Source organism: Quercus suber, unplaced genomic scaffold (genome assembly GCF_002906115.3).
Source record: "Quercus suber isolate HL8 unplaced genomic scaffold, Cork oak 2.0 scaffold_22, whole genome shotgun sequence".
Lineage (NCBI taxonomy): Eukaryota > Viridiplantae > Streptophyta > Magnoliopsida > Fagales > Fagaceae > Quercus > Quercus suber.
This window is the reverse complement of record NW_027069487.1, coordinates 1,949,837-1,963,640: the sequence shown is the minus strand read 5'-3', so window position 1 is coordinate 1,963,640 and position 13,804 is coordinate 1,949,837. Positions and strand designations below refer to the sequence as shown.

The 13,804-nt window shown below is 36.8% G+C and overlaps 1 protein-coding gene and 1 long non-coding RNA gene across 4 annotated transcripts in view; both read right to left on the bottom strand.

The window, feature by feature from the left end:
* Window positions 1-5,700: 5,700 nt before the first annotated feature.
* LOC136063831 (uncharacterized) lies at window positions 5,701-9,671 on the bottom strand. 3 transcript variants are annotated; one of them, XR_010625471.1, is made up of 5 exons: window positions 9,430-9,671; window positions 9,023-9,341; window positions 8,621-8,798; window positions 8,298-8,476; window positions 5,701-5,871 (listed from the first exon to the last, which is right to left on the bottom strand). It is a non-coding gene; the product is annotated as an uncharacterized LOC136063831 (long non-coding RNA). The 3 variants fall into 3 exon arrangements; XR_010625470.1 differs by having other exon boundaries at window positions 9,064-9,341; XR_010625469.1 differs by lacking the exons at window positions 9,023-9,341; window positions 9,430-9,671 and having other exon boundaries at window positions 8,621-8,993.
* A 1,082-nt stretch (window positions 9,672-10,753) lies between these two features.
* The window catches only part of LOC112026545 (probable disease resistance protein At4g27220), a 10,307-nt gene continuing 7,256 nt past the window's right edge, over window positions 10,754-13,804 (bottom strand). The window contains exons 2-3 of the mRNA XM_065764977.1: window positions 11,341-13,399; window positions 10,754-11,019 (exon numbers count right to left, since the gene is read on the bottom strand). Coding sequence (XP_065621049.1) covers window positions 10,980-11,019; window positions 11,341-13,399 — 2,099 coding nt within the window. The 3' untranslated portion in view covers window positions 10,754-10,979. The remainder of the gene's footprint in view (window positions 11,020-11,340; window positions 13,400-13,804) is intronic.

Here is a 13,804-nt window from a genome sequence, read left to right as displayed (position 1 = left end):
TGATAACAAAGATGATCACAAGGAAGCAAGAGCAGAGCAAGATACAGTGGAGCATAATCACAGTAAAGGCCAAAGTAATGCATAAACGACATCTATATGTATTTGAATGAAGAAACGGCATGTAGTTTAGTAACTTGTTTTCTGTTTTGAGTTGCATAAGTGTTCACATGTGGGAGAGTTAGTTTTTGTACGTGTGAGAGTTAGTTACTCTTCTGTTAGTTTCAGTTATTCAGTTAGAGTTAGTTTTCCTAGCTTAGATCAATCTATAAATAGTTTTGTACTCTCATTTTCTCATTTCAATGAAATACATATCAATTCATTCAATCATTGATATGGTATCAGAGCAAATTCCCAAATTTCTTTAGGTTTTGTTTTCTTTCTTTTCTTCTTCAGTTTTCTCAGAAACAGAGTGTCTTTCTCGAGAAATTTTTTTTTTCTTTTCTTCTTTCTTTAAAGAAAATCTTCGTTTTCTTTATCATCAATGGCTTCCGCTGCCACAACCACAACTACCACTGGTTCTGCAAATGGTTCTATACCTGGAAATCCATCTTCCTCTTCTTCTCAGGAGTCACCAATGGATGATCCCCTGTTCTTGCATCATGCTGAGAACCCAAGCTTAGTACTAGTTACACAGCCTTTAATTGGTGGAGAAAACTATTCTGCTTGGGCTCGAGCAGTGAGGAAGGCCTTGCTCACCAAGAATAAGCTGGGATTTATTGATGGGACCCTTACTCTCTCATCATCATTGGTTTCTACTCCTTCGAATGTGCAAGCATGGATTAGGTGCGACAACATGGTTGGAACTTGGCTTACCAATTCAGTCTCTTCAAAGCTTCAAGCAAGCATTATATACGAAGATACTGCTCTAGAAATATGGAATGATTTGAAGAATCGTTTTGCCCAAACCAATGGACCAAGAGTGTTCAACCTTCAAAAGGAAATTGCAGAGCTACACCAAGGAGAGATGAGCATCACTGATTTCTTTACCCAGCTAAAGGTCTTTTGGGATCAGTTGCAAAATCTTAGTCCATTTCCCACTTGCACCTGTGGAAAGTGTATGTGCAATATCAACAAAAGACTTAGTGATCTACAAGGAAGAGAATCTGTGATGAAATTCTTAATGGGAGTGACTGAGTCTTTTTCCCAGGTCAGGTCTCAGGTGTTGCTCATGGATCCTATTCCATCACTTAGCAAAGTTTACTCTTTGATGATTCAAGAAGAAACCCAAAGATCAATTCCAAATGCACCTGTTGTTAAAGTAGACTCTACTGCTTTGGCTGTTAAGGTATCCACTGATCAAGTGAATCATATTACTAATCTTGTTAATTCTGGTGGGAAGGGCAAGGATAGGCCAATTTGTACACACTGTGGCAAGACTGGTCATACCATGGATAAATGCTATAAACTACACGGGTTCCCTCCTGGCTTTAAGTTCAAGAACAAAACTACTATGGCACATCAAGTTTCCTCAGGATCAAGTTCAGAATTTGTTTCCCCAATGCATCAATTTTCTTCTGCCTTCACCCTGAGCAGTGTCAACAGCTTTTAGCTTTGTTTGGTGCATCCAACTCTTCCCTTGCAACATCACCTCAAGCATTAGACACCCAATGGTCAATGCAGCATCCTCCTCTAATTCTGCCAATGTAGCAGCAGCAGGTATGGATTTTTCCCATAGTGTTTTTGCTGCACAAATGGTGAATAGGAGGGCTTATGGTGGTAAAACTTGGATTTTAGACACTGGTGCAACCGATCATTTTGTATGTTCAGTAGATTTGCTAACTTCAATCACAGCTATTAGGCAGTCTTTGGTTCACTTACCTAATGGGGAATCAGCTCAAGTAACCCACATTGGAAATGTTACTCTTTCCCCTTCCCTTACACTTAAGAATGTTCTTTGTGTCCCATCTTTTCTTTTAATCTTCTGTCTATTAGTTCTTTAACTCATTCACAGCCATTTTGTTGCATTTTTCTGTCTGCCTATTGTTTTCTTCAGGACCTTACTTTCTGGAAAACGATTGGGGTAGGCAAGGCACATGATGGATTGTACCTGTTGCAGTCAACCAGCCTTCAAGAACCATCTAGCTCCTCTTTTGCTACCTTCTTGTCTGCTCACAACCTTACTGATGTTTTTGGTCATTTCACTGCTGCCACTTCCACATCTGTCCCTTCTCAGTCTTCATCTATCTGGCATGACAGGTTGGGGCACCCCTCTGATGTCAAACTCAATAGCCTATGTCATGTAATTCCTTCTTTAAAAATTTCTTGTAATAAAAGATGTCAAATCTGTCCTATGGCAAAACTTAAGAGATTGCCTTTTCCATTTCATAATAATATCAGTTCTCATGCTTTTGATTTGGTTCATATGGATGTGTGGGGTCCCTACTCAACTCCTACTTTAGATGGCTTCAAATACTTTCTAACTATTGTAGATGATGCTACAAGAGCTACATGGTTGTTTTTAATGAAGTGTAAATCTGAAGTTAGGCAGCTTTTCTACTCTTTCTACACCATGGTTCACACTCAGTTTAGTCTTAAAATCAAAACAGTAAGAACTGATAATGCCAAGGAATTTAACATGTCTGAGTTCTTCAATTCTCATGGAATTGTCCATCAAACCAGCTGTGTTTACACTCCACAACAAAATTCTGTTGTGGAGAGGAAACATCAGCACCTTCTTTGCATAGCCAGAGCCCTTCAAATTCAATCACAGCTCCCTCTTCAGTTTTGGGGTGATTGTGTTTTACATGCTGCCTACCTCATCAATCGACTTCCAACTCCTTTGTTACATAATAAAACCCCTTTTGAGCTCCTTTTTCACAAAGTTCCAGACTATTCTAATCTCAAAGTTTTTGGTTGCCTATGTTTTGCATCCACCATTCCTCAACACAGATCAAAGTTTTCCCAAGAGCAAGAAAGTGTGCCTTTCTTGGTTTTCCTTTCAATGTTAAAGGTTTTAAAGTTTTTGATCTTGAATCTCACACGGTTTTTGTTTCTAGAGATGTCATATTCCATGAAATGTGTTTCCTTTTGTTTCAAATTCAATTAAGTCTGTCCAGCAACCAGCTTCTATTCCTGTGTCTTCTATTCCTGCTGTTGATCCTCTTCTTGATCCTTTCATTCATCCTACATCTACTTCTGCTATGCCTCATGATTCAATTACTCATATTCATCATTCTATTGATGATGACTTGCTTGATGAGGTTCCAGTTGAGCCCCCTGAACATAATGTTAATCCTATACCCCTTAGAAAATCATCCAGACCTGTCAAACAACCATCCTATTTGCTAGCTTACCACTGCAATCAGGTCTCATCTGTCAATCTGCCTCTCCTTCCCAATCAGGTACTTCTCATCCACTCTCTTCTCATCTTTCTTACCAACACCTCTCTTCTTCTTACAAATCTTTTTGCTGTTCCATTTCTTCCCTTATTGAGCCTACCCATTATTATCAATGCTGCTTCTCTCCCAAAATGGAAAAGCCATGTCTGCTGAAAAGCTGCCCTTGAGAGCAGAAATCAAACTTGGAACTTATTACACCCCCTGCCTGTTGGTAAGAAGCCTATAGGGTGTAAATGGGTGTAATATGATCAAGTATAAGGCCAATGGTTCAGTTGAAAGGTACAAGGCACGGCTTGTTGCTAAGGGATTTACACAAAAAGAGGGTGTGGACTATTTGGAGACTTTTTTTCCTGTGGCCAAAATGGTTTCTGTCAAGGTACTACTTGCTGTGGCTGCCATTAAAGGCTGGTACCTGAGTCAATTGGATGTAAACAATGCTTTTTTGCATGGTGATTTGGATGAAGAAGTCTACATGGCTCTTCCACAAGGGTTTCATAGCCAGGGGGAGATAGTTTGTAAGCTGAATAAGTCTTTGTATGGGCTTAAACAAGCATCCAGGCAGTGGTTTGCCAAATTTTCTGGCACTTTGCTTCAGCTTGGTTTTATTCAATCCAAAGCTGACTACTCATTGTTTACTAGGAGGAAAGGTGATGTTTTCATGATGCTTTTGGTGTATGTGGATGATGTCTTGGTAGCTTGCAATGATAAGGCTGAAATAGACAGATTCAAGGTTTTGTTAGATGACAGGTTCAAGCTTAAAGATTTAGGTGACTTGAAATACTTCCTTGGATTGGAGGTTGCCAGATCAGCCAAGGGAATTGCACTTTGTCAAAGAAAGTACACTCTTGAAGTACTTAATGATGCTGGTATGTTGGGGTGTAAACCAGCTAGAACTCCTATGGAACAAAGTCTGAAACTAAGTCAGTTGGCAGGTGAAGAACTTAAAGACCCGAGCATCTACAGAAGGTTAATTGGAAGGTTGCTGTATTTGACCATCACAAGGCCAGACATTACTTTTGCTGTCCATAAGCTTAGTCAATACATGTCCAAGCCAAGCCACATCACAGCACAGAATTCTACAATATCTGAAGGCTGAACCAGGGAAGGGTCTCATGTTCTCTTCCAGGCAGATTTGCACTAAAAGGCTTTGCAGATGCTGATTGGGCTTCATGCTGTGACACAAGGAAGTCTCAGTAACAGGTTATAGCATCTTCATTGGTGATTCTCTGGTGTCTTGGAAATCAAAGAAGCAGTCCACAGTTTCCAGGTCTTCAGCAGAGGCGGAGTAGTATAGGGCTATGGCAGTTGCAACATGTGAAATTGTGTGGATTCTATACTTTTCTAAAGGACATTGGAGTTAAGCATGACAAAGAGGCATTGCTGTTCTGTGATAGTCAGGCAGCTTTGCACATTGTTCCAATCCCGTTTTCCATGAGAGGACCAAGCACATTGAAATAGACTGCCATGTGGTTAGGGATAAAGTAAAATGAGAGTACAAAACTATTTATAGATTGATCTAAGCTAGGAAAACTAACTCTAACTGAATAACTGAAACTAACAGAAGAGTAACTAACTCTCACACGTACAAAAACTAACTCTCCCACATGTGAACACTTATGCAACTCAAAACAGAAAACAAGTTACTAAACTACATGCCGTTTCTTCATTCAAATACATATAGATGTCGTTTATGCATTACTTTGGCCTTTACTGTGATTATGCTCCACTGTATCTTGCTCTGCTCTTGCTTCCTTGTGATCATCTTTGTTATCACTCTGATACTAAGAGCATGATAGAAAGTAAGGTGGAGTGAACTTAAGTCACTTGTTCTATGAAATTTAGGAACTAGTGTTTTTTGGTATCTTGAAAGAGAATGCTAATGTCATTGGTGGGCCCAGTTTAAAAGTAGTAACAAAAAAAACAACTTGTTACATAAGATTTTTTGTAAAATTGTTGTGGATATAACATTACTTATCTGTAAATCAGGCAAAAGATACTCAGGTGAAAAATGATTGGTTGTATAATTTATAGTTGGTTTAGGGGTGTAGACTTGGTATAAGGATCAACAATAGTTTGAGAAGATGGAAAGGAGAGGAAGAGTAGGAAATGTTGAATTTTTTTTTTTTTTTTTTGGAGGACATGTTGAAATTGATTGCACATTTTATGCTCCTATTTAGAAGCCAAAATTAAAAGATATCGTATAGCTAGTCTTTTTAAAATAGGAATTAAGATCATAACACTGGTATCCTTTATGTTCAGTGCTCAAGCTTTCGACCCAATACGTGAGGCAAGTGTATTATCCTTATCTGCTCCTCATTTCAAGCATATACACTACTATCTAACATTCGGAAAAGAAAGAAACTAACAATATAAGATGGAATTCTTACCATCTTCATTTAACAATGTCAATAAGATGTCCTTAGAAGGAAGTTCTTCCAATGCAGCAATCACAACTTTCTTAACAATCCATCCATGGTATGGGGCAAAAACTTGCTCATAAGCTGCTGTAAATGGCTCAACCAGTGAATTTCCCCTGTCATGGTGGAAAGGCGTTATATATGAATTTATGTTTAAATATAACAATTGTTAAATAGACAATATTATTAGTAACGCGATGTGTTATACCATGTTGTGTATACTAGAGTAGATGCGGAAGATGAAGCATAGAATAGGAACACTGAGAACACAAGGGTTACATGGTTCAGCCTTGACGAATTACATACATGGAGGAATCCCTTAAGGGCTACATATTTATTGTATAAGAGTGTAGTACAAAACCTGTGTTACAATGAATCTTAACATGAGTATATATAGGCGACTAAACCCTAGATTACTAGTATAAGTAGAAGTGGGCTTGGGCCTATTACATTGGGCTAATATGACTAATATATATCTCTAGCAACAATGATCTATGAGAGAATAGTATGCATATAAGGCCAATAATTTTATTATATGATAAAATAGTATTTTACTTCGTTACATGCATAACATGAATCTGAATATCAGTATCACCATTCACCAAGCAGATTGAAAATAGGACACAAGGCAGGAAGTTTTACAGGGAGAGCCCAATAATAAGAAAAACAGAGTGGATGAATCCACGATGTTCACGTAAATTGGAAGGTTCATTTGTCAAGGTAAGCAAGTAGGTTTTTTTTTTTTTTTTTTTTTTTTTGATAAGATAGTTTTTCAAACCTATGATGTTCACTTTATAATAATTATTTTTTATTATCAGACTTAGATACTAATTGGTTTTTTGTATTGGTAGAAATTAATTTCTAACTCTCCCATTCAATGACAAGAGAGTTTACTAGTTAAACTAACTAGAATCTATGAGCAAGTTGTTTGTAAGTCCCTTTACTAGTGGACGAAGGCAAGAGAGACCAACCACATATCTCGTTAATGTTAAGCATGATAAAGGTGAGCCTTAGTGTTAACAAGATTATGTGACCAGATTCATCAAAGAAGTGTTACAAATACAAGAGACAAATGAGAAAGTAGCTTTAATGGCCTTCATGGGAGGACTATCATCTACAAAGTTTCTATTCTCTTTGTTAAAGTTACCACCCAAAGTTATAGCTAAGTGATGTCTGAGGTATGAAACATATGAATGTTGAGGACACCAATTGAGTTGAGGTAAAAAAACATATGAATGATGACTGATGGAAAGTGGGTCAGATGCATTATTATAAATAAAAAATTAATTTTTAAATAGAATTTAATATTGGTAAGTTTATATTTATTATTTTTTTCCTTCCTTTTAATTTTTTTTAAGCTTCAATTCTATGGGGTTTGTCGTAGCTGCTGTAGATAATTTGTGGGTTTCAAAATTTTACTATATTTGTTGCATTGCAAAATTGATCAAATATGAAAATATTTTTCATAAACCGTGAAATCCTTTGTAAAACATTGTAAAAGGTTTCACCTAATAAATTTGGTAAATTTTTTTTATAAAAAAACATAATAGCTCTCCCTCCATCTGGTGGCTAGGTCACCAGTTCGGTGGGTAGAGTTGTTGATCTGATCACTGGATCTAGTGGTCCAGTGACAAGAGCAAGCAATCTGGCTAACTCTGGTGACTAAGCCATTGGTTTTGGTGGTTTGTACGTGAAAAATTAAAATGCTGCACCAAACATCTTAAATGTTTTGTTGAAAATGTTTTCAAATTGAAACATTTTATGGCTAAACATATAAAGCGTTATTTTTTATTTTATTTTTTTATGCATAACATTGTTGGTGTGGTAGCTCAGCAATTATTTATTATTTTTTTTTTTCCTTAAACTTAAATTCTCCATTATCTTTTCTTTTTTCTTTTTTTTTTCTTTTTTTCTCCTTTATATCTCTTCGCTTTTTCACCTCTTTAAAATTTGGGATTTTGTTATAAACCAAAATTTTAAATATTAAGAAGGATAGAGAAGGAAATGCTGAGAATATATATACATATATAAATAGCAATCAAGGAAGTGAGATGAAGTGAGATCAATGTTGATTATACTCTTAAAACTTTTAAACTGAGTAATTTTTTCAATTTATTTTAAAGAAACTAGATGTCTCAATTTTAGTATTTAGGCAAATCTCACGTTCTAAAAAAAAAATTCCTCCCTAAAGGCATACGAATTAACTTCCATTTTTTTCCCCCTACCGTTAAACTTGCATGGTTTTAAAGCATTAACAAATGCAATTCACACACCTTTCTTTTTCCTCTTTCCTTTTTTTTTTTTTTTTTTTTTTTAAGAATCATATATTCAATTCATCCATCTCTGAATGGAAAAAAAAGAAAAAGAAAAAAAAAATCAATTATTTTCACATCTCTTAATTTTTTTTATTGGGAGCAAGGGTACGTAGTGTGTATTAAACTTTTATGTGAAAAAATTATACTATTATTATAATCATTATTCGTATAGGTAGTGTTTGTTACACGGGTTTTTTAAACCGAAATCATGAGTATTTTTGGCATACCCGCTAGCAAGAACTTGCTCCAGCATCACCCTCACCAGGTCAATTACACGCTTAAGCCGCACCAGGTTTCTGCAATGACTACCAGTATTTTTGGCAGATCCATTTTCAGTCTCACCTTCCAGTAAAGCCTGTACTGTGTCTGTGTCGTATGTCTTCGAGGCTTCCTCAAGATTATTCACCTTTCATTGGTTGTATTACAAATCGGGAGAGATCGAGTTAAAGTAGTGTATAATGAAGAACAAAGAAATTATAGCAAACTTCAGAAACATTGTTATAGAAGATATTAATTGTAAGTAATTATATGGGTTCACACTTCACGGTACCTTGCTTTGGAGCTCCAAGTCCGCAAACCTAAAAGCTATTCCTAGGAAGAAGATGGAAGGAGTACTTAGACGGCCAAACTGAACTACATCACTATCTTGAGGTGTGGATTCTCTGAGTTTACACTACTGGAAAGCCCCTCGATTGCATCTGCCAACTTCCTCAAGGGATTGTCTCGTGCTGCCATTGCAATTGCAGGCCAGTAAGTTCACAGAAGATTAAAGGTTAGCTTCTCAATCACAATATATATTAGTGTGTAGAGAAGTAATTAAGGATTGCACAACCAGGCTTTCATGTGTTTAATTTATTCTTTGTAACTAGCGGTGAAACCAAGCGATGCTCTGATATTAAAGTATCATTAGAGAAAGTTCCATAGGTTTTGAAATGGATTTAAAAAAGCATACAAGGATCAACTTGAGGCCTGTAATTTTGGAGGGACAAAGACCTTAAAAATTGTTGGAAAACGTAACTATTGAAACCAGCCTCTGCTGGGAAAATTGAGGCTATGGAATGATCCAGAGTTGTTTCATAAATTTCAGAACCGTTTGATGGAGACCTGACTGGTTGGAAGCATGACGCTATGGAATCAAAGACTCGTGGACGAGCTTCGTTAGATTCAGAGCTAGCACTACCATCAATCTCAGTCTCAGACACGGTGGGTGGGAAGAGTGATGGGATGGAAAATCAGATCGGAACACCGTGACCCACAACCCAATACTTGATCTGAAAGGAGAGAGAGAGCGTGAGAGGTCTGAGTGAGAGAGAAGGAGGATAAAAATAATAATAAAACCCTTTAGCTTAGAGCATTCACCTTAGCTGTTTCATAAAGACGGCGAAATCACCACCCTACTAGTAATTCTTCACCACAACAACTCAGATCGGAAACCAAAATCACCGCCAACACCACCGGAAATCAGATCGGAACACCGTGACCCACAACCCAACACTTGCTCTGAAAGGAGAGAGAGAGCGTGAGATGCCTGAGTGAGAGAGAAGGAGGATAAAAATAATAATAGAATCCTTTAGCTGAGAGCATTTCTAGCCGCCTGTGTGAATTGTTACTTATACCTACACTTCGGCTTTAAGAGAGAACCGGCTTGTTTATAGTAAAAGTTTTCACTGGACATGTTAGATCTTAGACACGTGTTTAAGAGTGGACACGTGTCCAAATCTTGCCGTGTCCAGTGAAAATTTTCAGAGCCTCTTCAATATATTAGCTAAATCTATATTTTGGATAGTAAGTTCAAAAAATTAGCTCCAACCGATTTTCTATATGCAAAACTTTTTCAAACTTTTTTTGAAGTTGCTAAAGTCATTCGCTTGATCTAAAGAACATTGTAGCAACTTTAAATAAATTTTTCTACTTAAAAAAATTCATATATCTCAATAAAAAAATAATTCTTTCTCTCTCCTCTTACAGCTACAAACACAACAATCTTTTTTTCAAACATATCTAAACTCAAGCATACTCAGATTATCAAAATACAAACTCAAAAATGCAATTTAAAAAAAAAAGAAAAGACAAAAGTCATTTGACCCATATGGACTACGTTGGAAACGAAGATGGACAACAGCACAGTGACCCATCTCTCTTGTTCTTTCTCTCTATACCTCTTTTCTTTCTTTTCTTATCGCGGAGAGAGCTAGTGAATGTTTTGGAATCAAGTAAAAAAGAAAAGAAAAAGAGAGAGCTAGAGAAAGAAAGAGAGAATACGGGCTGAATTCGCTGGAATGTTCTTGAAAGAGGGAGAAAAATAAAATAAAAGAAGGGGGGAGATAGAGATAGGACCATGGTTTTAAAAACCGAACCGGTCATCGAACCGTTTTTAAAAAAATTTCTTGTTCAACCTCGGTTTTTGACTGGTTTTTCGGTTTTTGACCAATTGTTGACCGGTTTTAGGGGTTTTAACCGGACCAAACTGGCTCCCAGTTCTCGTTGAACCAATCGGACCGGCCGGTTTGGTCTGGTTTTTAAAATAGTGGATAGGACATTGGACACGTATGGATGAAAATTAAATGAAAGAAATAAAAAATAAAAAATCCTAATTGAGAAATGCTACTGTAATATTTTTCACAATATTTTCACAATAAGTTTTAAGTAACGGAAGAAAATAACAAATTTTCAATTAAAATACAATCCCATATTAGAAGTACATCAAGCATTTGAACAAGCTAATTCAGATATCCTGGCTACACAATTGCCATACAACATTAACAGACGACGAATAACGAAGCTAACCACATATTTTCTTTTAAAGAAATGTAGCTCCTTTAGAATCCAAATGACAGCATCTTCAAGTCCATGCATTTGAAAGCAGCTTGCAGCACACTTCCACATGGGCTGCCAATCCAGTGTCATCTCTATTCCACAGCATTTGACATATCTTCCGGTTCTTTCAGTCTTCAGCAAATTAACAAGCAATAGGGTAAAGAATTAATAAATTGTGGGATATATATATCTATATATATATATATATACTCAAATTATTTAGGAATCACCTAGTGATATCAAGTTATCCTGAAATTGCTAGAATCACAAGTGAAAGTGGTTTGGAAAATTGGGCACCAAGAAGAATATCAGACATAATCAATTGCATGAACAAATACAATGCTCGGTAAAATATGTATTCTCTTGAAATGATTTTACCAATTTCTCTACTACATGAGGAAAATAAATGCGGATAAAAAGGTGAATGTAAGGAAAACCATGATGGAAACATACCTCTTCTTTAGGAGGTTATAGTGGCGTTCATTGTTAAAGTGGACTTGTTTGGAGCTGTGAAAGTTAGATGTTCTGAAATTTGGACAGTCTCGAACATGCAAATGTTCCAGAAAAGGGCACTCTAAGGAAGAATTTCCATCATAGAAATTAACAAGAAGTGCTAGATTTTGCAGTGCTAAGGTCTTTAGTCGAGGTAATGTAATTTTATCCAAAGTAATTCCACCATCTTTCTGAATAATTTCATCCAAGTCAGAGCAATCCTCTACCCAAAGCTCTTCCAATTGCAAAAGACCTTGAGACATGGAGGGTGAGAAGAGAAATTTCAATTTGTTGCATTTAATGACAATCACAGTTTTGACATTTCTGAAATCTGCAAGCTGACAAGGGCCTTTCCATATGCTTGCCAATTGAGAAAGATTGTCCAATCTGAGTTCTTTTAACCTTTCCAAGTAACGACGTCCTTCCTCTAATCCTTCAAATCCAAACACCTCCGTAATAGAATTCCCAGTTACCTTCAGTATTTCCGGAGTATTCAACCTCTGTATCATGTTTGAATGCAGAAGTGAGTTCTCCAGGTAACTACACTGTTGCACCTCCAAGAATTTAAGTTTTTCAAAGGACCCAGGCGGTAGTTGACCAACACACATCTCTTTCACAGATTCCATATTGTGAATGTGTAATTCCTGCAAATTTTCAAACACTGTAGTGTTTGGGATTCCCTCTACTGCTAAGGGTATTAAACATTGTTCACTGCAGCTTTGTTCAACATAGAGACACTTCAAACCAAACAACCACCCCTTATCATATTCAACAAGAATGTTTTTGAGATTCCAGCACCATGAATAGATAAGCATCTCTGCTTTCTCGGCCACAACCTTGATGAACCAATCTGGTAAGGTGCTCATTGTAGTGTCAATAAACAAGGTCCTTGTACGTACCCGTTTTAGTATGGACAAGTTCGAATTCAATTGCCTGTTGAATAATGACCCATTCATACATATGTCAAACTTCTCCCACTTTGGACTAATGTTTACATTACGAGGCAAGCAATTAACACCTTCTATGTCAATCTTCAAAACTGTTAGTTGAGGCAAGTTTATCAACTCTTCAAGGCTTGCATTCCTTTCTTCGTTGGTTCCCCCCACCCTGTTACCCCATTGGCAAAAGCTTCCTTGCAAGAATAACTCCTCCAACCCATGTAATCTTGATATTATGTTCGGCGAGATAGTTTGGATATAAGCACAAGATCTCATATCCAACATCCTTAACTCAGTCAATTCTGCTAATTCTTCTGGGAAGGTATTAATAAAAGATCTATTGAGGCTAAGTATTTCCAGCTTCTTGAGTCCTAATATTGAAATATCTTTTGACTTGCAACGGTCCATATATAAGGTGCAAAGGTTCTCTAGGAGTCTAATTGATGGTGGAAGTGACAATACCGGCAACCCACTTATATCCAACACCTTAAGGGTATTCATTCTATTAAAGAACCCACTTGGGATTTCCCTCAAATTTTTATTTTCCTGCAACAACAAGGCTTGGAGTTTAGGGCATACCGGCTCATCAGGAAGTCTTTTGATATCATTGAACATAACTGAGACTGCAGTGTAGCTTTCAAAACGAGTGTCTCGCTGTGGCCACTCTTCTAAAGCAGAACCAGCTTGTGCTATAAAAAGCTCCTCATTTCCTGATGATGATATCAATTTAGCATTATCACGTACAACATCGTGCATTTTTACAAATGCATCCTCATCACACTCTAACAACAATCCTGAGTCTATGAGATTTTTGGTGAAGGTATCAGCATCTCCTCTTGCTTCATCCAATGTGTCAACATGATGAAACAGGCGCAGCCCCATCCCATACCTCGCCAAAACCTCCTTGTTGATATTGTGATTGATGTCGCGGAAGCCTGAAGAGAAGCACACACGATGCTCTCTTGATGGAGCAGAAACTAAACTGTTAGTTTCTGCGTAGTAAACTTCGAATCTACGATGGATTTCTTGAATCCACAAGGTGATAGGTCTGGAATCCACCAGAGAACACAATAGACACACGTCTAAATTTTTATTGATAATAAACTATGAAAAACGTTTACAGACTTAAGGGCCTATTTAAGGGCTCCTTAAAACTTGACTGACAGTAAAATATAATCTAAAATAACTCCTAATTGATACCTAACCATAACAGGAATCAAATTTGACCTAAAAAGTATTAAATGCACCTAAAAATAAGGAAATAAATCACCTAAACCTAAAATAACGTTTTTTTACATAAAAATACCAAAAATAATAAATTACAATAATTAAATAGTAAATTGTGTCCTACATCAGACCCCTCCACTTGAAACAAACTCGTCCTCGAGTTCATCTTTGAAATCTGAAATCTCCCATGCCAAGAGAACAAATACTTTGAATACTTCACCTTCTTTGTCTTCTTGCCAAACTTGAAAGTCATTAATTGG